The 27,953-nt window shown below is 37.5% G+C and overlaps 1 protein-coding gene across 2 annotated transcripts in view; it reads right to left on the reverse strand.

Moving 5' to 3' along the window:
- Positions 1-27,953, reverse strand: part of cdkal1 (CDK5 regulatory subunit associated protein 1-like 1) — a 386,640-nt gene that overhangs the window by 79,516 nt on the left and 279,171 nt on the right. For both annotated transcript variants that reach the window (XM_041793396.1, XM_041793398.1), the window contains exon 12: positions 9,040-9,102. In XM_041793396.1, the coding sequence (XP_041649330.1) occupies positions 9,040-9,102 (63 nt within the window). The remainder of the gene's footprint in view (positions 1-9,039; positions 9,103-27,953) is intronic.

The raw sequence follows: 27,953 nt of genomic DNA on the forward strand, positions 1-27,953 counted from the left end.
TGGTGCTTAATGCAAGAAAATTGCAAACAGAGAGAAGATAGGATACATCAAGAATATAGATGATGGAAAAAATCCTGGCTGGTGGTAACATTTGAAATGTGTGAGTTAAAGAGATAACATAAACAGCCAACCAGCTGGTTTAAAAATGTTACATGCTGCAATGCAGGGTGTTATTTTGATTATGTGTACTGTATGTCTCTATAGGACAAAAATTATGTAGTTCTAATGTGGCAATGCATAATTTAGAAAAGTACAGAACATGGGAATATTTCAAAGACAAATGTTTGTTTGGCACCAAACGGACTCAGTAATTATGGAGGCTCGCATGTGCATTTGTACTTTTGTGGGACCATTCATGTGTATGTGCTGTGTAAGTCTCTGTTGTGTAACCTTGACAGATTGAGAGCATGCATACATGCCTACAGTGCTCTACTGTAAAGAAGCAGGAGAAAATTATGTCTTTGGCAAGCAGCTTTGTAATGTGGGTGGAATATCAGTGCACACACATACATGTAGAAATACACGACAAGGTCTCATTGCATTTGTTCCAGTTCCCTTGGCTTTGATCAAAAACGACAAGCAATATAAGTTCAATATATAATTTGATGTGTTTCTTAGCCTATCTGCAGTATCTCGACAGTAAAGCCCATTCGTCTGTTGTTCAGCAAAATCAAAATCATAAAAACACATCAGGCCAAAGGCCTTATTTAAGTTTGTTCTGTTCTTTGGATTATAAAGAAGTGTATGCATGTTAAAATCCACTTCTGGTTACTTGCAAAAAAAATTAAAAAAATAACCACAGACACAAATATGCTTTATTAATTTCTTTTTTTTTTATAATTTCTTATGTTTTGAATCAGTATTTTACAAGACCATTATCATAACTCTCTTAGTTATCACTGGCCACTGGTGTTTGATTAGGTGAGAGAGTATTGCTGATGGGAAAAACAGGCCTAAATAATGCAGCAGAGTACTAAAAGATTGACTCACTGATTGCATCTAAAAGCAAATATCAGCCTGTCAAATGATTACTCTACCACATGTCTATCTGATAAAAAACAGTGCACTGACTAGCTCAGTGTTGTTAGTGAGAATTTGTTCAACCTACCAGCCAGACAGTGCAACTGATGAACACCAATGTAGCTCTGCTTAAGTTAATATCATGACCACATTGTATTTTCTGACAAATTCTCCATAAGAAAAAAAAATTAACCAGTTCTAAGTATGCTGATAGTGCATTCAAGGATTTTCAGCCGTAACAACTTAAAACAACAGATGTTTGAAAATACAAGTAGGGGCTTGAGGACAAGGCAAGTCCACAGATAGAAACTAGAAAGTCGTGAGAACTTCACAGTGATTTCTTGAAAAAAAAAATCATCTCATGAAACAACCTCACTTTGGAAAACATCGGGTCTACTGCATGTCTGCAGTATAACATCACAGACTTGTTTGAGGGATGTTGGGTTGCAGCATGTATTTGATCACAAAATTCTACTTTTTAGTTGTAACCTTAAATGCCTTAATGACTCTTTGTATATAGTTTAAAAGATTGTTTTGGGACATTTTATGCCTTTATTCATTGAGTAGGACAGTAGACAGAGTTGCAAACAGGAATGAGGGAGTGGGGAAGAGGCATGCGAGGAAGGAGCCACAGGCTGGATTTGAACTGGGTAACCCACATACAAAGGGCATGCCATTAACCAAAAGGCCATCTGCACCCCTTTGTATGTGATGTTAAAATGAAGCTATAAAAATGATTGAAAACATGATATAAAGTCAGCTTTTATATGTAACAGGAAGATCATAATCCTGCTGATATGATAGAGTTTAATGGTGTTTGAGGCAAATCCATCTATTCAGTTTTAATTATTTCTTAAGGCTTTTGAAAAGTGATAATAAAACTTTAAAATATTGTTAACACTTTTCTAGATATCGTTTGTAAATACAGATCACTCAACAAAATCTGCCTTTTTTTCCCCCCTGGTTGTCATCACATTACAACTTAATGTCTCTCCTTTATTCATTGACTATATCTCCTCATTCTAACCTGTTCAGCATCTCTTTGTAGCAAAGCAGGCTAATTATTAAAAACCTGTGGTCTATCAAATGCATGCGACCACAGATTTTCTTTCTCCTCATTGATAACCCTGGCATTTAGCTCTTGTTTATTAAGGTTGAATATAATCAAACTCAGCAGGTCCTACTTCTTTTAAGACCTAAAGCAAAATATATATCCATGAAACTGATAGAAATTGATTGGTTAAAAGAGAAGAAAAAACTAAATTTCTGTAACTTTAGTTTTTTCCTCTTACTCTGAATATTTGTTTTATTAAAAGAAAATCTGTGGAAAGCAAATGTCAGGTCAGCCAAAGATGGACGTTAGCTTTGTACAACGCTGATGAAAAACACTGGCGTAAAAGAACACATTGTACAAAATTAAAGTAATTAAAATCATCAGAAGAGCAGAATACTTCTTGCTCTGTTGACATGGCAAATAAAAATGTGATCTGTTGGGAGGAGAGAATACTGTTGGGCTAATTAAAAGTTTTTTTTCCCATTTTATTCCAATGATAAATAATTATGTCAACTTGTATGACGCAAACCAGGATGTCAAAATTATGTGGGGGTTGGGGGGGCTTACTGAGTGTAATTAAGTGTTTTATTTTCTACAAACACTGTCTTTATCTTTTAGTCTTTCATTATGAGCATTTCATTTGGCCACCTCTACCTTCCTTTCTGTTTCCAGCTAGCTCCTTGGGTGTTTGTGCTTGAGTATGTGTCTTTTGTGGCTGGGCAGGTGCAACGGGCCATGTTGACAGCTTGTCCCTCCTCTCTTGCCGCAGGGAAAACTGTCACCCCTGTCATTCAGTCCTATGAACACAGCATGGAGAACGTGTGTGTGTGTTCTCAGGAGACTGTGGCAGTGTGTGCTGAGAGGGGCTTTATTAGCTGCGCCAGAAACAGCTGAATGCATGGACACTCACACTCAGACACACTTTAAGTTTGCAGAAAATGACTTGAGCGTGATGGGAGTTTCACAGCCTGAACCTGGGAGGGCAAAGCCTTCTGGGAGCAAAACTTTACGGCAGGTGACACGGTGATGCAGCAAAGAGAGAGCAGCCTGTATGTGTGTAGTGTGAAGGCTACACTCAGACACACGTTTGCACAGGGGAATAAACTGTGGTCAATCGAAACAAACAGGAGAAAGATAAAGTGACACTGTGTGTCCTGTCTGACTCTCACTGATGAATCGAACAGGAATCATTAGGTATAAATCAAAGAAAACAGGCAAAGCAGAGGCAACTTGCAAGCTCTAAATCTTCTAATTAAACAAAGGATAGCCATTGAGTAACAACCTAAAACTCATCTGTAGTGAAAGGTTAAAAATTATATTCTGCACCATTTATAAAGACTATGCAATCTAAGTATCATGCTGCAGTTATTCGCAATGAACCCTTTGCAAACCCCCAGATTTATCACAACAAATATGAAAAAAAATTTTAGGCAAAACTTACTTTCTCAGCAAGTGCATGTTTAACTTATTTGATTGACGACGGCTGTGATTTTATGGCATTTTACAACCGTCAGTTAAAGTTAAAGACAGACGAACAATTTTCAGATTAATGTGTGGTTAACCCCCTGAGCCCTCAGCTATTATTTTTATCTATTGTGTCTTGCCTGGACATTTGTCTTAAAAGCTTGTGAAACATCAACCCTGTGTACAGTCAAGCTCTAAGCATAATTTTTTCAGGACAACCTGGGCTTTAAGAACATGTGTGCTGCAGCAATGTAATTTGAATTTAAAAAAAGTTATAGGACAATAAAGAGAATGAAATAAAATGGATATTAAAACTCAAAGATGTTTATGTATTACATACAGTAAAACAATGATGGCTAAGGGTTCTTTTTTCACAAACTTGATCTCCCATCTCTTGGGGACCAAAAAGTGAAAACATAATCATTCTGTGACAAAAAGTCTCCAAAAAATTCATATTTTTATCTAACAAAAAGTCTTTTTTGAGAATTTGAGTCATATTTCAAAGCAGTTCCTGTCTGCAGTGCCACTGAGGGACACATCACAGCTACTCTGTGTCTCTTTCTCTCCATTATGAGTCATTCAGGCTCTCTTCCCCATTTTGTAAGTCTGTGTTCATGCAAGGTTCGGCAAAGTATGACATGACGACAGAACAGCCTGCCATTAGTTGTCAAAGCCCAGTCACAATGCACTGGGGTTATAAACACACGGCAACCTCCGGTCCTGAAAAATGAAGCCAATGAAGAAGTGGAAAAAATTGCAATACCGTGAGTGTCCACTTGAGGCTGACTGCAGGAACACCGGAAGTCCTGTCTGGACACCTGTTAAACAGCTGGTTTTGACACTGGAAATAAACTGGTTTACAGCCTGGTTCAAAAAACCGAACGTGTCTCATTAGCTAGTGTCTTATTGTGCTCTCACTGTATGGGGAATGAATTTTTTTGTACCACGATTGTTTGGATTATACTTAGGATAAACCTCACTTCACAGTGATTGCCGCGTCTCATTTGATTGACAGATAGCTCGGCAGGCAGAGGCTCCGTTTCTGTCAACCGGAATGCTAGCTAGCTACTTGACAGGAAGTCATGCTTGGTGGGTGGGCCATTAAGTTGATCCAAAGTTGAGACGGCGATTTCAATATGGAAGCTACTGTGGACTGGCTTCAAGAGCCGCTTGAGTCTGCCTATTGTAAGCAGACGACTGACGTCACATGGGGTTTGTCCAATTCTTTCTACAGTCTATGGTTATAAAACAGGCAATATGGCTAAATACATTAATTGCTAGCGGCCGGAACAACCGAAAAATGGATTATAAAATGGATAAAACGACATTCAATATCGGAGTTACTGGTGCTGATTTAATCTTTAAGACCCTGAAAAGTCAGCCAAGTTCTAGGCCCGCTAGATACTGTTCTGTAGGTGCTGTAAGGCATGGGTAGCAGCATTAGAATGGAACAACAGAGGGCAAGTGAGTGGCTATGATTTATGGTTCAACTAACCACAAGTTACAGCTTATTCTCACTCTTTAATTTTTGTTGCTTTATCACAATTCAAGTACTGCAAGACTGAAAGTTGTTATAGGACATCGCAACCTGGGATAAGCCTCATATGGCAGACTGTACATTACAAATAAATGTGTATGTGAACAAAGGCAGCACTAGTAAGTGTTGGCAGAGTCGTTAATTGAGATTCACCAACAATTTTCTGACATCTGGTTATAGCTTTGTGCTAGGTACGAGTTTATGCTATTAACCATTAAAGCTTATGTCAAAATGTATTTGCTCAAAAACTCCAATACACAAAAACGATGCACTACAAAGGTGGGGAAAATAATAAAAAAAATTTTCCCATGAACACAGTCCTGGGGCCAAAATAAGTTACACACCTGCATTGAAGAAAACAGTAAGGTACCAATAAAAACATTGAGACTCCACCACTCTTACAGGACCAGGGAAGCAAGAAACAACCAAGACGCTGTACTCACAAACTAAACACAAAGCTGCCTACATAGCTCAATAGGTTACAGGCCGTATAGAGTCTGCTTTTGTGTGTGTGTGTAGTGTAGTGTAGTGTCTAAGTGTGTGTGTCCATTGCAAGGCATTGGCCCCAGACAAAGTGCTCCGCCAGCTTTCTGCCCACTGGTCTTTTCATTGCTGATGGATGGGCCTTGTTCAGCACCATCTGGCTATAGGATATTTCACATTAATCATCACAAACATGCGCGTGCGCACACACAAATACACATATCTGCCCAACATACACACACAAATGAGAACAGTTGTCTACAGTATGTGTAAATGAACACCGAAAACATCTATATTTATAATTAAAAGAGAAAGAAAGAAAGAAAGAAAGAAAGAAAGAAAGAACGATCACATTTGTGATGCAGAACTGGCCATAGGAAATTGTAAAAACAAGCATGGTTTGACAGATAAAGAAGAAAAAAACAATTAGCTCATTTAAAAACATTGTTTCATTGGGTTGTTGGCCTGGAGCTACAGAGCAATAAAGCCTCACTAACGCATTACCCCACCCTGACTCAGTCTTTATTAATGACCTTTTTATACCTAAAGGAGGATACGAACAAGAACAAGAATAGCTACAAAGGCACCAATTTCTCCCTTTCCTCTAAATCTACATGCTCTCTCTCTCTGTCTTAATCCTATACAAACACACACACTCATCTGTCCTCATGTACACACAGACACAGATGTGTTGGTAAACACATACTATCCTTACATAAACCTTAAGCTGAAAGGCCAGACACCCAAGGGACTTTAATGTAAAATGAGGGACATTATCGGACTTCATTTATTTCTATCTAACGGCTATACAGGCTTAATACAAGCTGATTTGCCTCAATGTTTCCACGGTGTATGGACATGGGCAAGGACAGGCAGAACAGTGGTTGATCTGGAAGAAGGCATGCTTGACATTAGATTTATTATCATTAAATCATATCTCACGGCTATCTGGGTTTGTTATGCAAAGCGATTTATTTGCACATCTACACAATCTATGGAAAAGAAAAAAGACCTACAGGAACATGGCTATAAGTCAAGCTTCATGGAACATTTGCCAGAAACTTGTCTGACATATTGAAAATGTATATATGTAGGAGGGCTATCAGATAAATTATAATCCGATGGGATTACTTTGGACTATTTTTATCCACAAAATAAATAGGCAAGGTTATCAGAAAGTCAGTGTAAATTTCCATATGATGGGGATTTAAATCATATGATGGTATGCAGCAGTTGCATCAGAGAAGAGTGACTGTTTTATCAGAGAATTCTGTAATGCTGTTATCCAACTGTATAAAACTAAATATACAGGTAAACATTGAAATGTATGGCTGTAAACAAGGAAGTGCAACACAGCATCAAAGGAACTGAATGTGAATGCCAAATACAAATTAAGAATTAAAAATAAGATTAAAAAAAATAGTTTGGATTTTTGAATGGGCCAGACTATTCTCCACTGCTGCCCCCAGTGGTTGAATGAGTTTCCCAACTATAGTTAGCTCGCACTGTCCTGCTCTACTTCTGGGATTTCTTTGCCCAGCTCTTTGGGAATGATCCAGCACTTGGTACTTGGTAAATAGTTGTTGTGAAGTCTAATGAACGGCGATTAGTGATCCCACATTTTCCTTGATTCATTGTTGCTGTCTGATAACAAAAAAAAAAAAAAAAAAAAAAAAAAAAAAAAAAAATACATAAACAACGTATATTTTAGGTACTCTGCCTTAAACTCTACACGGCAGCACTTGCGTCCAATTGGACCTGAAGCACTTGATGGCACTTACTGATGTTGTTTCTTCTTGTCTAGATCATTGCTTGTGTTGTTCTTGCTCTCAAATGTACGTCGCTTTGGAGAAAAGCGTCTGCTAAATGACATTGTAACATTGTAACATTTGACGTAAGAATTTGCATGAACTTTTACATCGTCTAGGAAGAGAGTTATCTAAAGGTCTAGGTCTCTGGCTGTGTCAATGTCTTTTATCACTTTGAAAGGAAAGACGTTTATAAAGCTCACAATGATTCAGAGTCAAGGGCTTGCAGTCAATATAGCACCTCTAGGGCTTATTTCACACACAAAAAGATTTAATGTGAAACTTACATTCACATACAGAGCATATGATTTATTTAATAAGTTGTGGAATTGTGTTTCACGAGTGGTTGTTACATTCAGAGACTCAACTTTTGTATCTTGGTTTGCATACAATTTGAGGACATTTACTGTGGCATATGCATCCTTGAGCATCTAAACCTTCCTGAAGTATTTACAAAAAAACATGTAACCACTGAGCATAGTCAAACCAGAGTGCTCAATGGTAGTTTAATATGCTCTGCAGACGAGGCTCGGTGTGTCACTATGTTATATATTCCTCGGGGAGTATTAAAGCATGTAAGTGACTAGATTTAGATGCAAACATTTTAATGTATTGCCAAGATATTCTCATCCAACCGAACTCATTTCACATTTTTACCACTATAAGTTTGCTTGTATGAATGTATGTTATGTGTATGCGTACAGTACAGTACATGTGTGCTTCAGTGTGTGGGAGGCAAAGATCCGCGCCTGCCACAGTGCAAACGTGATCTCTCTTATATCCGTTTAATTAGAGTGTAACATGTAACAGCAGCACCACAGGCACACACTCCTCTCAGGGTTAAAACTGTCAAAAATGTAGGAAAAAACTTGGCTGTGCTAAAGCTAATGACACAATGTGACACATGAAAGGAAGGCTTCAATCACAAACATGTTGACAGCATTCAGGCTACAGTAGCAGCACACGCTATTTCACCTTCTCACAATCAGATTACTCAAACCATTTCATCATACACTGAGAAGATTATCAGAATCTTTATAATGGCAAAAGTGGGAAATAGATTTAGCCTGGTAAATATTAATAAAAACTGGTGATACTCTAATATGTTAAAAAGCATTTTCCCCATTAAAACAGAAAATGTGGTGACAGCTGTTGTCATGAGGTTGTCACTTTCAGAAGGACAGTTTTATATAAGAAGTGAGCACACATACATACACACAGTGTTGTCACAAGGGTGTCATCATCATCATCATAAGCACGCCTGAAGAGAGGCATGTTCAGTCTGCTGTAGGATGTTAGCCTCATAATGTATGAGCCCTTACACCTACAATATAGGACACTGTCACACAGGCACATACAGAGTTGAGGAGATTTACCTCTGACTTATAGGATTCAATCTCTCTCACACACACAAACACACACTCTCTCACATTGTAATCAGCAACACTTGAGCTGTCTTCTTCCACTGCTGACAAGAGGTGTACATCTTTAAAAGATGAGAAACTCAACACAGCAGTAAAGACAATACGGTGACAGTGACCTACAACTACTGCTGATGTCAAGTGAAGCTTAAGGTCTGGAGATGAATGGATACTCAAAGCTCTGACCATTAAAATGCACCAATATGTGGTTAGTAAACATTGGAAAAAAAGACTAGGACCAAGATGTCTTACCTTGTGGTCATAGGGGTTGTAAGAGTGGAAGAGTTGTGACAGCTCCTTAGTCCTCTGCTTCTTCTGTACACCAGGGAGAAACACATGAAAAAAGAATTTAAAGGAATGCATTTATCAAACGGCCAAGACAGCCAGCAGCAAAACTATTTTTTTCATTGACAATTCCTTAACACTTCATTATAAACTGGTGTCAGGACATCAAAATCTTTCTTGGGTTTCTTGGGTGTCCTTGTTTCTGTTTGTGCCTGTATACCTTGTCAGAAACTGAGATATGCCAGTATCCCAGTTTTGAGAAACCCAGCTTTGCTACCTGTAAAACTCCAAAAAACAGGATACTGTACCACATAAATGCCATATCCCATTTTCTGACAGCGGCAGACTACCTGCGCAGGTGCAACTTTATTCTACTAACTTTAATTTTACTTAAGATACTTAAGTATCTAAGATGCTTTCACATAATACCTTTACTCTAAAGCTGTTCAGGTCCATTATTTAGTGAATGAATCTATTTGTGGGATTGCTAAGGTCTGTCTTGGAGTCTTGGTTAAACTTTCTGAGTGATTAATACTATTTATAACTGCTTCATATTCATGGAAATTTGAACATTATTGGAACAAGATGAATACCATATCTTCAACTTGATGTAGGCATGTTATAGTGTTAAGCCCAAAATAATTTACAGTGGTCTCATTTTTCTCAGATAAAAAAGCCACAGTTTGTGCTGTAAAAGTAAACACCACAGATGCGTGTGTAGAAATGATTTAGTGATTAGAAACTGGGATACCTCCATTTGTTATGTACATGGATATGACAAACTAGGTTTCTCTGGTTGCGTGTAAACCAAGGTTATTATAGTTAATTTAAATGAACTAAATAACTAAAACTAAAATATGAAAATCATTTTAGTAAACTGAAACTAAATTAAAACTAAGCTTTACCAAAAAAACGCAAACTAAAGCTGTATAGAGCGCTTAAAAAACTAACTAAAACAAAATAAAAATAGAGACAAAATATCCTTAGTTTTAGTCTTTGACACAACCATACTGACTGGCACTGACACCCAAGCCTGGATAGTGTAAAATGGCCTGATTTGATCGGTTAAAACTTCACTAGGTGGTAGTTTTGTGTCTGGAGTTGTAATCAAACATCATCTTTAAATAAAGTGGTAAGTAAAAACGTAGCCTGTTCAAAATGGTTTTAAAAATGCATGATGTTGACTTAGCCCTGATATGTAACCGAAAAAAAAAACCCTAAAACTAATAAAAACTAAAACAAAGCATTTTTGTAAACTATAAACTAAACCAGCAGTAAACACTAATTAAACTATACTGAAATTGAACAAAGAAAGTAAAAACGAAATACAAATAAAAAATAGTAAAAAATCCAAAACTGTTATAACCTTGGTGTAAACACAGTATTCTGAATATGATAAAAACCAGGATATGACTCATAACAGAGATACCAAAGTCCATGTAAACACACTCACTGATGGCATAACATACTGGTAAGCAGTCCCTCAGTACGTGTAGTGTGTCTGCTTTATGGCAACATTGATCAGGATACATACATTTTACCGTATCTCTTTATCTTATCTTTAAGTATATCATTAGTGATGTAAAAATAACGCTCCTGACACTAAATTTTCTCTGCTTGCCTCACAGATAAAAATTAACATATGGAATAATTATGGACTCATGAGACAGCTTGACTCATGTGGACTTACTGAGCCTCTTACAATGAAGGAAGATAAATCTCCATAGTGATTCATTAAACGCAAAATATAAAAGAAAAGCTGAAGAATAAAACAGAATTATCTGTCAACCTCCTATGGTGGAAAATATTTCTAATTTTCTCATGTTGTTATGGCTCTAAATCTGGCCTTTACCTTGCATGTCCTTAATGTGTAATGAAATGCAAATGCATGAGACATGACTGTTTGATGTGTGGCAGTTGTTAATGCAATCAGTTACATGAGGCCGATGCAGTTACAAAGAGTGCTAATTAGCTTGCTGATTAGGCCATGTCTGGCTAAGGGGGAAGGATATATGTACACGCTGCTGTAGCTTAAGGGAGCGTGCATTCATTTCCATGCCTTCTCTCCTCCTTCTGTCTTTTTAGTACATAGAAAGGTCTGGAGTCAGTGTCCTAAGGCCAGATCTGTACATACACAGCAGACAGCCAGCAAGTTTAAAACGACACACAGGCATCATTATATCATGACAGAAAAATTGGAGCTTTAGGACAGGCAAAGACCCCTTTAGGATGTAAAGAAGGAAGAAAAATATATGTGCACTGACCATACATACAGTTTATGTTTTTCAGTTGAAAAGATGGAAAAGATTTCCTCACTAAAAAGTATTACTAGCTGTGCTTGTGTGTTGTTTTTAACCAGTAAAACTGAGATTAGGATTTGGACAACATATGGCTACAGGAATATATAATTGTCCTGATTTAAAACACAGTTGTCTTATGGCGCCATGTTCATTTTCTTTTCTTTTCTCTTTTTAATTAGCTTTGATTTCCTACCAATTAGACCTCATCATGACACCTTCATGACTGACTTAAAGGGCATTATCATGAACAGAACTGGACTGACCAAAGAAGAAGTTGACAGGGGATAAAAGAAGAAAAAAAACAATGGGACAAGGTGAGACAACAGTGACAAGGAGGAAGAAGATGATCAGAGCTGAAACAGACACAGAGTCATATTTAGGGGATGCTTATATTTTTCAGTTAAACGTATAATATACCACTGTCAATCTAGCATATGCCTACTATGGCACTAGTCTCTCAAAACAAAACAAATTTCAACATTGCATTAGCATCCCCTTATTGCATACCTTGTCCGTAGGTTTTTGACTGTGTGTAGCTATTGTAATACCATATATTTAGATATGCAGTCGAAAGTTGATTTGATTTGTGATTTTTTTCTTTGAGGTCAAAAGGTCTGTTGGTTCTGCTGTCCAAACTCTTCACAAACAGGAACTCTAAACAGATGGGAAATGGGGGTTAACTTTCTTTCCCTTTGTGAGGGAAAGGCTAACACAGTTGGAGAGGGAGGGCTTCATAAACATGTCTGAAACATGTTTCTGCATCTAAAAGTAACATTAAGAAATTAAAGGAAGCGCAGTACAATCAATGTAGGGCTGAAAGCAACAAACCAGAGCGAGGTATCTTTTAAGAAAATCATAGCAGTTATACTAAAGTACATTACGTCACAATTTAAGCCTTTAACCAAATAGTGGGATGTACGATATGATTGTCTTGCCATAAACAAGTTGTAGAGTGACGTTATACTACTGTGGGTCACATTTTGCATATTGGGTTATAAATACTGCATTATATCATAACTAGGGACGCACAGTTTTTTTACTGGCATGGTATCAGTATTGGCAGATATTAGCTTAAAAAGTCAATTATCGGTACTGGCAGATAGGAACATTTCTGCCAATATTTAAAATCAATTTTGGCTATAGATCTCTGCCTATATCATCTGCAGATATTGGCTGTATGAACAAATAAGTTACCGGAGTTTAGGCTGGACAAACAGACCTACGTCAGCTGAAGTCTTTTTCTTTATTAATCATTGTTCCTTACACTTCAAAGTATGTTTTAAGAACTGAAATGTGTTAATTTATTCATCCTCAAACTTTAATTTCTGTGTTTTAAGGACTGAAGTTTTAGGTCTGAACAACAATAACAGATCCATGTTGATGTCTATATTGGCCAAAATTAATTTCTAAATATCTGCATATCAGACACTGGCAAAAATCCAGTTAAGTGCATCCCAATAATAAGATATTGCACTTCATTGCCTTATTGTATCATATTTTATTGTAAAAGTAAACACAAAGCTCAACAAAGTAAAGAAAGCATTAAAATGAATTTTAAAAAACTGTAACTTTCTGCAAAGAAAGGGGTAAAATATCATCAGGCAAGGCATTTTTTAAACCACAGTTCTTCTTACTCTTCGGGTACCACTGCTTGTATTTTTACATCTTAATTCTGGTTCATCCTTTCATCACCACACATATCACAGCCTCTTGCCCTTCCCTCTGTTCCTTCTGTCTGGGTATATCTCATTTCTTCTAGCCCTATGTCTTTTTCTTCCCCACGCTCCATTTCTACCATCCTCTTACTCATTCCCTGTTCACTCAGGGCTCTTGTGATCCATACAATCCTGTAATCATCAGCCCTGTCCTTCTACCATCCTTTCCTCCTTGTTTTCTCCTGATTCTCTCTCGTTCCCTCTGCCAAAGGGCTCTCCAGGATCTCAAAAATCGTCCTTTCTTTCGTTGTCTTTGCCTTTACAGCTTTCCCTCTGTGCTCTACCTATCCCTTGCTCCCCGTGTTTTTTCTCCAGTGAAGAAATACTCATACTGATCATACCGTCTCCACTCTCTCACCCCATCTGTCCGCTTATAATTCTGTCCCTCCACTGTCTTTCTCACTGCCTGGAGCACCTTAGGTGAGAGCAATTCTCTCATCATTTCTCCTCAACACCATCCGTTTGCCTCCTTCCATCCCTCCATCACTCTGTACTCGGTGATGTCTGATGGTTTGTGTATGTGTGTGGAGAATTGTGAGGCACATGTAACCGCAGGTAAGGATTTCTCAACCCCCAATGAGCTCCCAGCAGAATTTATCCAGTTCAATAGCACCAACATACATGCACACAAAAACAAAAACCACAGGAACATATAACCAAACAAGCTGAATATTGACCAATCTGAACACATGCTGTTCAAAATAAAGCTGTTGAAACATGCCAAATATGAGGTAGTTCTAAATCCAAAATGAAAACAAAAGAAGAATCCTCTAAAAGTATAAAAGTGAAAGAAAACTGAGTTATCCCTCTCTTCATCCAGACATATACAGGCATTAAATAATGTGGAAATCTTTTATCATTGCTGTAGTTTTCTTATAAGATTCTACTGACATTGAGGTAAGCAGAAGGACATAGATGGTTTATAAATTCTCTGTTTAAATTCCAGATCGAGTGTGGAAAAAGCTTGCTAAAGGGAAGTGATTACGAAATGTTTTCATAATCCCACAGCAGCTGCTGCTGGTGTGCCCTTGAGCTGAAACTACAGCAAGAGTTGCACCTTTGGAACTAATCAGAAGCTACGAGCAGAAGCTTGGACTGTGGAGAAGAGGATGTGAAAATATTTTTAATGCGGAGCAAGTTGAGGTTAAAATAGGCAGTGTATGCTCTGTACAGGTACAGCACTTTTTACATTTGAGCCATTTTTTTTTAAACTCTTACCTGGTCAGGGCATGTCATCCTGGACTGCACAAGATCAGAGCATACACCACTTTCCACATTATTACGCAAATTACATTTTCCTCTTATTTTCCTAAATATTAATGCAAATGACAGAATAGTTTCCAAGTCATCAGCCATTAGAGCGTAATTCAAATATTTTTCAACAAACTTCATAAAGATAACCAATTTATAATAATAATAATAATATTGTTTTTTTAATTAAAACCTAAAAATGCACTGTTCCACATTATAATGAAAAACAGAGTTTTAAAAGATTTTATAGGTTGTAATGAACTGAAAAAAGTGTCACTCATTGAATTTGCAGCATTAGGAGGTCATATTTACTGAAATCAAAAGTTATTTCAATCAAAAACATCTTAATAGGCAAAGTTACATGTTAACATAGGAGCCCTTCTTTGATATCACCTTCACTATTCTTGCATCCACTGAACTTGTGAGTTTTTGGAGATTTTCTGCTTGAATTTCTTTGCAGGATGTAAGAATTGCCTCCCAGAGCTGCTGTTTTGATGTGAACTGCCTCTCACCCTCATAGATCTTTAGCTTGAGGATGCTCTGAAGGTTCTCAACTGGGTTGAGGTCAGGGGAGGATGGGAGCCACACCATGAGTTTCTCTCCTTTTATGCCCATAGCAGCCAATGACACAGAGGTATTCTTTGCAGCATGAGATGGTGCATTGTAATGCATGAAGAAATTTTTGCTACAGAAGGAACTGCTCTTCTTTTTGTATCATGGAAGAAAGTGGTCAGTCACTTTTTGTACAGTGGAAGAAAGTGTGGTCAGTCAGAAACTCTATATACTTTGCTGAGGTCATTTTCAACCATTCAGGGACCCTAAGGGGCCTACCAGCTCTCTCCTCATGAATCTGGCCCAAAACATGACTCCGTCACCTCCTTGCTGACGTCACAGCCTTATTGGGACATGGTGGCCATCCACCAACCATCCACTACTCCTCCATCTGGACCATCCAGGGTTGCACAGCACTCAGCAGTAAAAAAGACAGTTTGAAAATGAGTCTTCGTGTATTTCTGGGCCCACTGCAACCGTTTCTGCTTGTGAGCATTGGTGAGGGGTGGCTGAATAGCAGATTAATGCATGATTGCAAGCCTCTGGAGGATCCTACACCTTGAGGTTGGTGGGACTCTAGAGGCACCAGCAGCTTCAGATACTTGTTTGCTGTTTTGTGATGGCATTCTAGCATCTGCTCTCTTAATCCGATGTATTTGTCCATCAGAAACCTTCCTCATTATGACTTTATCTGCATGAACCCGTCTGCTCTGAATCAGCCACAGATGTCTTCTATTATCTGTTTTGAATTATGCTCTAATGGCTGATGACTTGAAAAATATTCTGTCATTTGCATTAATATTGAGGAAAATAAGAGAAAAATGTCATTTGAATAATAATGTGGAAAGCGATGTACAAATAAGTACTTTTATGCGCCATCTTCCCTTCTTTGACAAGAAATCCCTGTTTCTTTCATTGACATTTATCATATAGCAATATAAAATGGCAGTTCAATAAACACAAACAATGCCATGTAATGTAATGCAGCATCATCAACCCTCTAGCATGAACCTTAAATATGTGTCAAAATGTTGGTCTACATTTTTTGATCTCTTCATTTATTCCTATCCTTTATTTTTTAACCCCAACTGAAAACATTTATACATTTTGTAAAAAAATATAGCGCCTCATTGCTCGTGGTAAAAGGAATAATCTCGTTCTCACATTCGTAGGTATACCTCCTAATACAATAAAAATTTCAGCATCAAATTTGCACAGGAAACCCAAAAGATGTTGGTCATGATGTGTACCAGTATCTGTGAGCTTTTGTCAGAGTGTAGGGACGGTATGACTGCATATCTGGATTGTGACATGATGCTTTGCCATAAAATTTCAAACTGTTTTAACTTAGCTGTAAATGTTCATATCTTCACTAAACTTCATGTGCTCAACTAGAGTGCCAACCTAAACACAACTACTTGAAACTACTGTTTTTTTTTTAACTGATCACATTGCCACTTTACACAGAAAGTTATTAGTTACTTAATTCCTGTGGGGTTGATCAATTCCCACTCAGTTTTGCTCAAGCACATCTAAAGACCTTCACCTTGCACTGCTTAGAAGACCATGACACCTGATCCAATGATGCAGCCACTGCATTTTTTTGTTTGCCATTAAACAGGAAGTACTTTAATCAGTGTGTAAAAATGGGTAAATATTGACTTTTTTGGTGGTCATTGTGGTGGTTCCTCGAACTTTGATGTCTCTTTAATGGTGGCTGTTTCTTAAAGAAACCAGGGACAATCCCTACAGAGTTCACCAAACTGCTCTCAAAACTACTTAGTTCAATCTTATGTGTTCTTAATCTATCTTGAAAAGTTCACAGGTCTGACACCAACACTTCTGCTTTTGGAATGCATTTCCATGAAACAGGGAATAGTATTTTGAACACATTTGAAACTTGTATTTCCATTAAAATTGATAGATATGAACCAAGTGGAGAAATTAAAAGTAAGGAATTTTTCAAGTAGGTATAGCTAAATGGCTCATCGCCCCACCCAAACAATACCAAAACTTCAGCCTCCACAGCACATTCAACCTAGGGTAATTAAATTATTTAAGTAAATGTATGACACCAGCACCTGCCAAAAAGCCTCTCCAACACATCACCAAATCAAAAGGAAGTCCAGTAGTTTTCAGGTTTGTTGACAAGATCATTTAAAAGGGAACATTTTCAGGCCTCATTCTGAGATTACTACTACTACAAAATTAATTTGAACCTGCATCATAAATGTGTAGAGCTCAGAAAGACCAAGTAGAAAAAATATTTTCAACTCATGTCCAAAACTTAAGGGGGTTTGTCAAAGTTTGATGTCTCGCCATGTAACAGGAAGCAGTGTTGTAGTACTCGAGTCCAGGACTCAGACTCGAGTCCAACTTGAATCCTGATTTGGATGGCTCAGGAACTATAACATTCAAATGATGCTTACACAGCTACAAAGGCACGCAACCACACTTTGTTCCTAAATATTGAATGGACTGTACAACTTAACTGTTAAAAACAGTTAAACAAGTTTAAAACAAAACAACGAAACACTATTTTACATGAACTAACACCTTAGTTCAAAGTCAGTGGTTCATGGGGTAATCCATCTTTGAGCAAGTCAAGTGTTACCTTTCATAATTCATTGTATCTTTAATTTTAAGAGCTTTATTAGTGTGCTGCGCACTAATGTGTCAGAATACAGGTACGTGTGCTATTGTGTGTGTGCATGCATGCATGTGTGGTCCGTCAACCAGAGAAGTTAATCTAGCATGCCATGGAGGGTTTTGTTAGATGCAGCCCAGTAATGCAAAGCCATTCTGTGTGTGTGTTTGTGTGTCTTTGGACCTGTCACCACAGTGATGATGAACGATGGTTGTTACCATTACGTCCATCTGTTGTTGCCGCCAGAGACGGATGCTGTGTCTAACGGGAAGTGACATTACATGGATGTGTACACTTGTACTCATACACAGACCCCAAACACAATCGGGATTATAGTAGAAAGTAGCACACACTCTCCTGCAACAAACACACACACATGCAAACACTTGCACTTATAAAAAAATAAACTGAAATATTGGCCCAGAGGCAAGATATGCAATTTTTAAAGGTGTTTAAACTTTCCTATTATTTCTATAAGTTAAAAGCAATACACGATCAAAACAATGTTAAAATGAGGAAATAATTGTTGTCAAACCAGTATCCTCTATCAAATACTACTTAGTCAAAGTATGCAATAACTAAACATTGAAAACATGTGTCTACATTGAAAAGTGCATGAACATTATATCAGTAAGGCCTAGTAAGACTGTGTTTGGGGCAAGGTAGCAGTGATCTTGCCTTAGCCTGTGCTGTATCAGCTTCCGGCTCTTAGAGTATGTGTCTGTTTGTCTTCCATAATGACAGGCAGATGTTGGTGTTATGGAGCCTACACCCACAGCCTATGTGTGTTATGTTACTCCAGAGAAAAACCCCGGGCACATCAGTGTGTAGTCATGTTCATGTGTGAAGGAGTAACACTTCCTAAAGCATCAAACAAGATCATAATGGTCATCATATTTTGTCCGATGTGTGACTGTTCTCTCTCTATAGAGGTCAAAACACATACCATGTGGAAGATACTGAACAATGACATGAGTCTGATCTGCTACATGTTCTATTCACTGATGTATAAGTAAGGCATTTCTGTTTTTTCACCCCCTAACTTCAGCAATGTGACTGTTATGCTGATTTGACACATTATTTTATATATACCATGCATTCAGAGAGTATTCAGATCCCCTTCACAATTTTATTTATTTTATTTTGTTATGCTGCAGCCTAATGTTACAACTGATAAAACACTTTTTCTCTAATCAATCTACACTCAGTACCCCATAATGGAAAAGAAAAAACAGAATTTTAGAAATGTTTGCAAATTCATTAAATGAAAACAAATTGAAAAATCACATTGACATAGGTAGTCAGACCCTTTACTCAGTACTTGGTTGATCACCTCTAGCAGCAATAATACCCTCAAGTCTTTATGATGCAACAAGCGTTGCATACCTGGATTGGGGATTTTCTGTCATTCTTTGCAAATCCTATCAAGCTCAGTCAGGTAAGATGGGGACCGTTGGTGGCCAGCCATTTTCAGGTCTCTCCAGAGATGTTTGATAGGGTTCAAGTCAGGGCTCTGGCTGGGCCACTCTAGGACATACACAGAGTTGTCCCTACGTTACTCCTGTGTTGTCTTGACAGTGGACTTAGGGTCATTGTCATGTTGTCATGTTTAATGAATTTGCAACATTCTAAAATTATTTTTTGCGCTTTGTCATAATGGAGTACTGAATGCAAATTAATGAGAGAAAAAATGAGGATTCTCTTTTTGTAATCAAGTACCCTATGAGGGTCAAATCAAACCCTATCGAAACGTCACAGCTGAGAGACGGCCAACTTCACTTATTGAACCAAGTTCCCTGGTGATGAAGCAGAACACAGGGAGAGTGACACACAGAAGTTGTTATCTTCTACTTTAATGTCTTTGATTTTTTTTTTAATGTCTGATTTCTTTTCAGCCAACTGTAGCTCAGTAATCTGCAGTTCCATGTTGTGTGTGTTGATGTTTTCTTGGGTAAGATGCTTGACCCCAATATGCTCCCAATGCTACTTTAGTGGCATGTAAATGGGTTTGGATGCATTTGAACTGGATTAGCTAGTACTAATGGCCACACACTGGAATAATGGAACGACTTTGGAACGACCTGCCCAAGGAAATAAGGCATGCTGAATCAGTGACATCTTTTAAATCACTTCTTAAAACTCATTTTTATAGACTTGCTTTTATGTGATGTTGTCTAATGTCTTTTACTGTCTTCCATCTTTTTATCATTTCTCTCTCTAGTTCTTCTATTTTACTGTCAAAATTAACCTTAAAACCTCTATATCTGCTCTTCACGACTTTGTATTTTATGCTTATTGATTCTTATGCAATATCTCCACCTCTCTTACTTGCTTTTTAGAGCCCTCCCCTGCTTTTATTGTGTCCCCCTCTTCTTGCTGCTATGTCGGTCTTACCAGACTATTATCATTATCATGATTATGATAAATATCTTTTACTGTCTAGAATTTTAATTTCGTATACTGACTTATTAATCTCTACACATTTTAATTGTTTTTATTCTCCCTCTTATAATTTTGATTTATATTCCTTTCCGTCTCTTCCTAATATTTTACATGCTTTTACATTTCTGGTCCTTAGGTCTCTTTTATGTAGTTGATTCCTGTGTTGCCTCGATTGGTATAGGTTATTCTGGGTTTTTATTTTTATTCTTGGTCTTCATTTTTATTACAGAATCTTCCATAGCTGGGTTTTTATGATGTCTTTCTAAACTGAAACCATTTTTGTCTTTAGAATGTTCTTCTAGTTTTCATGTGCTGGAGTTACATTGCTGGCTGAGTTTTTCATGGGTTCTTCTGTTGTGAGGGTTTTGTTTTCTTGTGATGTTTTGCTGTTTGTGTTTTGCTTTGTAACTGTGATTCTGCCTGTTGTCAAAGCACTTTGTAAACCTCTGTTTTTAAAGGTGCTATACAAATAAAGTTTATTATTATTATTATTATTATTATTATTATTATTATTATTATGAGTAATGGTGGAGTAAAGGGGTGTGAATGGGTAGGTGTGACCTGCAGTGTAAAAGCCATTTAAGTTGTAAAAAGACAATGAATGCGCTATACAAGCTCAAGCCCATTTACACATGTTCCATTCATTACTGTTTCTCCTGTCTCTGCAGACCGCTCAAGTTCAGATAGTAACTGAGTAAGTTTCATTTCCAAAATTAACTTCAAAATCTCACTTTTTATACAAAGCTTCCTGATGTTTAATGTTTGGTGTTTCCTTCTAGCAAAGTATGATCATGATCAGTCCTTCAGTTTACAGAAACTGCAGCATAAACTGCAGATCTTTCTAGTCAAAAATGCTTTTGAATGTCGCAAGCAAAATACTGTACAAATTAAATGCAGTGTCTTATATCTTCCTCTTTAATGGAAAAATCCTCATTAATCAAGTTCAGGTCTACCTGGCCTGAGACAGCAACTTAACCATTAACTCAACCTTAATACCTGTTAGACTACCTTTAGTCAAGTGTTATTATCTCCCCTGATATATCTGTGTGTGTTTGTATGTGTTTGTCCAGGCATAGATAAATGATGGTGAAGCTTGGAGATGAAGCTACTGGTGGCTGGCCAGCTGTTTCACTTTGACAGCTGCCGCACTGGTGCGTTCTGGGTAATGGAGTTCTTAACCAATTACAACCTGGGGAAATTAAAAACACTGTCCCACTAGAATAGCTAATCTCCTTCTGTATCACTTTTTTTCTCGCCTCCTCTCCAGCAGCTGCTCCTTCTCAAGTCTTCCTTGCATACCAATGGGCGTCCCAACACACACAGACATGCGCACACACACTATCCTCTTAGCAAGTCCATTTATCAAGGCTAAGTTCTGGTCACCTGGGGATGATTATGGAGAGCCAAGCTAATAGCATTCACATCCCTTTATTCTCAACATGCTCCCTTCTCTCCCTCCATCCCTGTGGTCTCCTATTCTTTCCATCTGCCCCTGTTATCTGCACACTCTCATACATCATCTATTACAATAGGTAATAAGTTAGACCTACAGATACCTCAAACACCTGGACCACATCACAGCTGGATGCTCTCTGCACATGTATTCTAAAACAAAGTAAAGTCTGTGAGGTTTTCTATTCAAATATCTGTTTTTGTCTTAGCTGGAGAAGAGACTGTCGAAGCTAAACAGTATTCTTAATATAACTGCCGAATGAGGATGTCAGTATTTCAAATTAGTCATAGTAAAATTTATGATCTGCAAAAGTCTTGTAACAGATGCTAGTTTACAAGCCAAGAAAATGCACAAGTAACTAAAAGCCCCGATGGGAAAAGCACTGTGGAAACCCGATCATAACTTAATGACAACATCTCCACCTTTCTTTGTTATTATCAGAGCCGTTTTGTGTAAAAGGACCTATGAAAACTTTTGGCTATAGCACTTACTCACCTAAAAGTATTCATCTGAGGTGAGTATTAAAGTATTTTTAAAAGACAGTTACAGGCTGTGTCAATAATCAATGACATTTGGGTTTATGAAACAGCTAGAAAGCACCATGCATTTGATTACCAAGGAATCAGACACCTGTGTTCTAGTATAATTCAGCCTTAAGTTAGCAGCAATTTCATTGCAAACAAGCACTGAGAACATTTTTGATTACTTATAATAAAGTGAGTGAAACCCAAGACCTGCAGTACATGTAATAAACTGTCAAATGAGTCCAGAAGTAGAACTAAATTACTATCTTTATTATTGACATCACGTATTTTCATGCATGCTTTCACCTAACAAAAATTGTTGCTGGCCCTTTCTGCAATAAATAGGAGCAACCATTCTTGTTTTGTTTTTAACCAAACAATGCTGGCACCTTTCTTATTGAAAATGTTAAGTTTAAATCTCATTCTGACTGGAATAATCCCGTGAATGTTAGGTCTACATCCTATTTCCATTTGTTGTGCCCTATCTCCTTATTACAGAACTACTGTATGTGTTTTTAACAGCATTGGAATTACACCTTTATAACATTAGCCATAGTCAGTATGTAGAGATTTTCTCCTTCACTGTGCAAATGCAACTCAGTGGCATTAATTCCTGTTGCTATTATTGATTTCTAATCTACTGCCTTTCATTCTTGGGCTTGTTTTCATTCAAAAGGGGGCGTGGTTGCTCTGGAGAGCTGAAAGTGACACTGGAGTGCTCAAATCAAAATGTTGAAATTTATATATAATATTGTCCATTCACCAATTTAATCTGTCACATTATAGGTTTGCATGGTTCTTATCCACAGTGGATTTTTAGAGTTGTTTTTTTTTTTTTTTTTGGGGGTGTCAGCTAAAGGAAAATGTGAGATGAGAACTGCTACATGCAACACCAATAATTAGAAATGTGAATCTTTAAGTTTCTCACTATTTAATTTAATTCAGAATTGATTGTTGGCTCAAACTGATTCCCCATTCAAAACCCATACTCTAATTTCATATAAAGAGATGATCATTTCAGCCCCTGCTTCAGTCTGCTGTGCATTAAGGGTCTATATATTATTTCTATGTTAAAAAAAATGTTTTATGTTAAAACACAGAACATGTTCCGTTATGTGTAAGATATGCTTAGGAGATATGTTTTAAATGAAAAACTAACTAAAAGGGTTCCTTAAGTTTTTGATATCCGTTATTATCCCATACAGATTTTACTTAAAGTCACAAGTCAACATGGTCACTCCTTAAACTGTAACACCGATCTTTAACATGAAGCAGATGATAAATCCTATTAATTTTGTTGTCTGTGCTGTTGAGCAGTTGTTGGTTAATATTCTGCTTTTTTTTTTACTCTGGGTGAAAGTGTCTATATTATGTGAATTTGGGCATATGAACCATTCCTTAGGTAGGCCACATTACTTTAGCTTAGCACACTTGGTGAATACGTCAGGCCAGGCTGCCTCATACCTGGGATTTTAGAATCTGGAGTGAGTCTAAGACGTGTTTTTGGGGGGGAAACAGGATGGGCTGAGTAACTCCGGGCTCTATAGACAGTGCAGTCATTACATCAGTACTGTATGACAGACACTGCAATGTAAACTTTACCAACACTAAGAGCCGCTAACAGCGCAGCTAATGAGCCGCACATCCTCCTGAGGCATTCGTGTCTGAACCAGCAAATGAAGGAAAGTACTTGCAGCGGGTTTGAGTTAAAAATACACTCAGGATGTAATAAAAAAATGTTTAAAAATATCAATTCTCGGAAATGTTGAACCGACTCATAATCGTAGAAATTAATTTATGCAATTCTAACAGGAAGAGAGTTTTTTCTACCAATAATGTTAATCATTCTGTTTATTGTGCAAGCAGATGCATGTAAGTTTTATATTATATGATAAAACTGTTCTGAAATATACTAAATTACTCAACTTATGACTCAAAAGTCAAAATAGGTGAGAATTGGTGTTACAGAAATCTACTTGGCTTTGAATTTTTAAACAATAAAGGCAAATATTAGCACTCATAATACTTCTATAAAGCATAGACACTGACCACCAGCTTGATCCAAATGGTGAGAATAACTTCCATACAGCCATAGCTGTTAAATTTAGGTATCAAGCTCTCATAGCAGCCCATTAGTTTTAAAAGGAGGCTGGTGGCCCTTCAGGTGCCACTTGAGGCCCCACAGTACCCCTGCTGTTGTCCATTTTTGTCTAACTTTACTTCCTTCATTCATCTCCTTCTCCTTTAAGCTTTTTTCTTTCATTCAGGCCACCTCTCGAACCTTCTCCTCCCCTCTCAGGCCTCCTTCTGTGCCTGCTTCCTACTCCATCTAGTCCTCCATCCATCCCTCCTGTGGCTTTTCAACACAGTTGTGTTCCAGACAAACCATCTGGTGCACTTTATTAATGACTGACCCTACATGGCCTAGACGTCGCCTAGCTGCCACCACTCACTGTGTGTGTGTGTTTATGTGGTTGTCTATAGGTGTTTATGTGTGTAAGAACAGGTGCATGAAGACTGATGATGTGATGTTGGGCACGGCTTTAACCATGGAGGCAGGTGTACTGGTTACAGGGACCCTAACATATTATTTTGACCCTCCCTCTCACCTTTAACTAGTCTCTGTCAGGTTACAAATGAGCTCACCATCCACTTTATTTAAACACTTAAACATCAACTAAAATGGCTCATAGAAATGCAAATAGATTCATTCTAGACAGTTAGAAATGCATGCACAAAACAAAAAAATGTCTTAAAGTTGCCAACTTTTTCATAAATTACATCACATTGAAAAAAAGGGTTGATTTGGTGATGAAAGCTTCCGTCAGAGAGCAGAAAAGCACCAAAGCCTGACACTAGAAGAGCTGCCAGTGAAAAGAGGATTGGGATAGATGTGTGCTGACATCCAACTGCTGACAATAAAAGTGGGATGAGACAGATGTAGTGGAAAGACAGGAGAGGGGGGAAAAAGATAAGAAGAGGAGATGCAGAGATGTGGTTGTCTGGGGATTGATCCCTCCAAGACACATTCAGCGTCTCCTCAGAGAACGAAAAGACATAGGAGGGAGAGGAAAAAGAGAATGACTTATGAAGACGCTCTACTTGAAAGAGATGTGTCAACACTTTGATGGTAAAGAAGAAGAGAGTGCAGGCACATGAGGAGAGAGAACATATAGTGTGGGATATAGCATAATGTAGGAGGTCAAACCAAAGAAAAAGTCAAAGAAATAAAAGGCAAAGATTCAATAATGGGAGAAATGTTGGGTTTTGTTGCATATAAATGTTTTACAGTATCTTTGAAGGGGATGCTTTGATTCAGATAAAATAAAACAATAGAGCAGTAGGAGGAAAGTACAGATGCAAGTAAGAATCTATAGTTGAGATATTTGAGTGGCTGATGAAAACCATCAAGATCAGCAAAATTTGAACAGCTATCTTGTCTTCTTACTAGCAGAATTAACATACAGCCGGAAAAAGTGCATTTGTATTACTATAATATAGATGACTGCAGCTCTGCCAGAGGACTATGTGGCTGAGAAACCTGAAGAAAAAGCTCCAGGTCCAATCAACCTTTCCTTTTCCTCTCCAGCTGTCTCTCTTAGAAGAACATTTACAGCAATTAAAGCTTCATTAACAGTCTCCTTAACCAACATGCTGAGAGAAAAAAAGAAAAGGAGAGAATTTTTCAGGTATCGTGGTCATACAAAGAATAAAAGGTAAAGGTGAAACGGGAATTATAATGAGACAAAGGGTTAAAATAGCTAAAAAGCATTCAGAAACCTATAGCTTTGTGATGAAAATAAAGGACATAAAATAAACGAAATTCTTTCTGTACTTTTATTCCGTAAATAGTTGAGAGTTTTAGCTTTACCTAGCTTGACCTAAGCCTTTCGGTTTTATCCTAACAGTATAAAAGACAATTTTCTTGTGGAATACAGTAATGATGCTTCATCTGAGGAAAAAATTAAAGTTTGATTGAGATTTTATTGTCATAAATCTTAATCCTATTAGAATCAGTTGGTTATCAGATAAACACTTAAATATAAACACACAACGTCTCCACTGTAAACAAATTTGTATTTTCTATTTCAGTAAACTGCCAGCAGCAAATACAGGCTCTTACATCTAATCATTTACACATTAAAACTGTTAGCGTTCATTGAGCATGTGAAGCGCGTGTGTTCTGTTTGAAGCTGTCACACAAGCCTCCCTAAAAAGTCTTCAAGGATTAGTATTATTAAAATTCATACCGAAGTCATGACAGAACTGGAACAGGCTTTTACATTTGCAGATGACAGGAGGCCGGCCTGTGTTTCCTCAATACTCACAGATGCAAATTTGTAATTCAACTTAAAGTGCAGTACATGCACACACAGCAAGCACATTCACACATGCACACTGTCAGTCAGCATATATTCATGTACATTAATAATGAGTTCTTGTGTATACTACTGCTTGGGTTGTTTTGAATGTAGTTTGGTAAGTGTTATATCTTAAAATTATTGTCTTGTTTCAAAGCTGATCCACCAAGTGCATTTGAAAATATCGTTTTAACCTCTACAATGAGTAATGGTGTAAGTAGGTCTTTAATTGTTGTCTAAACTACAGAAAAGTGGAGAAGCAAGATCAAAGAAGTGTGATGTTTGAATAAAATGTGCATTTTTTCAATCCAGTGCCTGCATATAATGGTCTTCAAACTGAGCTATTTTTTCTGTTTTTGTGAAAAAAAAAAGCATTTAATGCAGGGGCGTATAAACTTTTTCAATAAAGGCTGCATACAAAAGAAAATCTAAGAGGATGGGGCTGCTTTAATACGTTATATAATAAACCTCCCCTTTAATGTATCAAAGTTGGTAAAACCAATCAAGTGATATGCTTAGTGATTGAATATGCTTTAAGAAAAACCTTCATACATCATGGTTGAGCAACCTTTGTGCAGCAGAGAGGAGAGACATCTCATCTTTACATTCAGACACAAAAAAGAGCAAACTGCACAAAGCTGCCAGACTTTATCAGAGTGTCAGTGCTTGAAAATTATTAGAGTGATAAATCAAAGCAAAGGAGTGCCATTCATGCCAACATAATCCTTTCAATTTTATCCTTCAAGGCATTACGAATCAAGATAGTGTTGTTTTTGGTTGTGAATATTTTTACCATTTTCATTGTTGTCTCAATTTAGTCCAGAAAAAAGCAATCCAATTTATTCTTCCTGTCAAAATGTTTGTTAACAGGGCACAGATGGCCTTGCAGTCCGATCAAGCCGTATGTCCAGCCTGTGTCCTCTTTCCCGCAAGTCTTTCCTTGCTCTCTCATTCCTGTTTCCAGCCCTTGGGTTGTAGTTTGGACACCCCAGCTTTAATGAAATTCAAAACAAAATTTACAGTCCTGCACTTCAGTTACAGGATACTAATAGGTACCAGGGGTGTAACGGTATTTGTTTTGGCCCTGAACTTTGACAGTTCAGGGTCATGGTTTGGTGCATGTAGTCACATGACAAATACATCTGAACTATTAAAAAAAGGGAGGAAAAAACCTCACAAAGATAACAGTAATTACCACAATCCAGGTGGCAGTCATGTTTGTAAGTGTTTACTGACCGCTATTAAACAACCAACAAAGAAGAGAAAAAAGGCAGGGAAACAAAACACATGAAGAAGAAAAGACTGCTCTAGTAGATAGAGCTGCAGAGCAGAAAGATCCGCCGAGTTTTCTCCATCTCCACCCAGTTTTGAAAAAGCCTCCAGATGTGAAAGCAGAAAGGGTCGAAGACATTACTGTTGCTAACAAACTTAAAAGACTAAACGCAGACTTGTAGAAGTACAAAAAACAGTCTACAAGCATTTATTTAAGTGCTTTGCTCCAGCTCTGTTGCAATGTCTCATCTTGTGTTTACATTTACTAGTCTGTGAATCTTCACTGATGAAAAATGAGTCAGGATTTTGCTCGCGTCATCACTGCACTGGCTATTTACCAAAATTGGTATCACAGCACAGTTCA

The sequence above is a fragment of the Cheilinus undulatus genome, linkage group 8 (genome assembly GCF_018320785.1).
Source record: "Cheilinus undulatus linkage group 8, ASM1832078v1, whole genome shotgun sequence".
Taxonomy (NCBI): domain Eukaryota; kingdom Metazoa; phylum Chordata; class Actinopteri; order Labriformes; family Labridae; genus Cheilinus; species Cheilinus undulatus.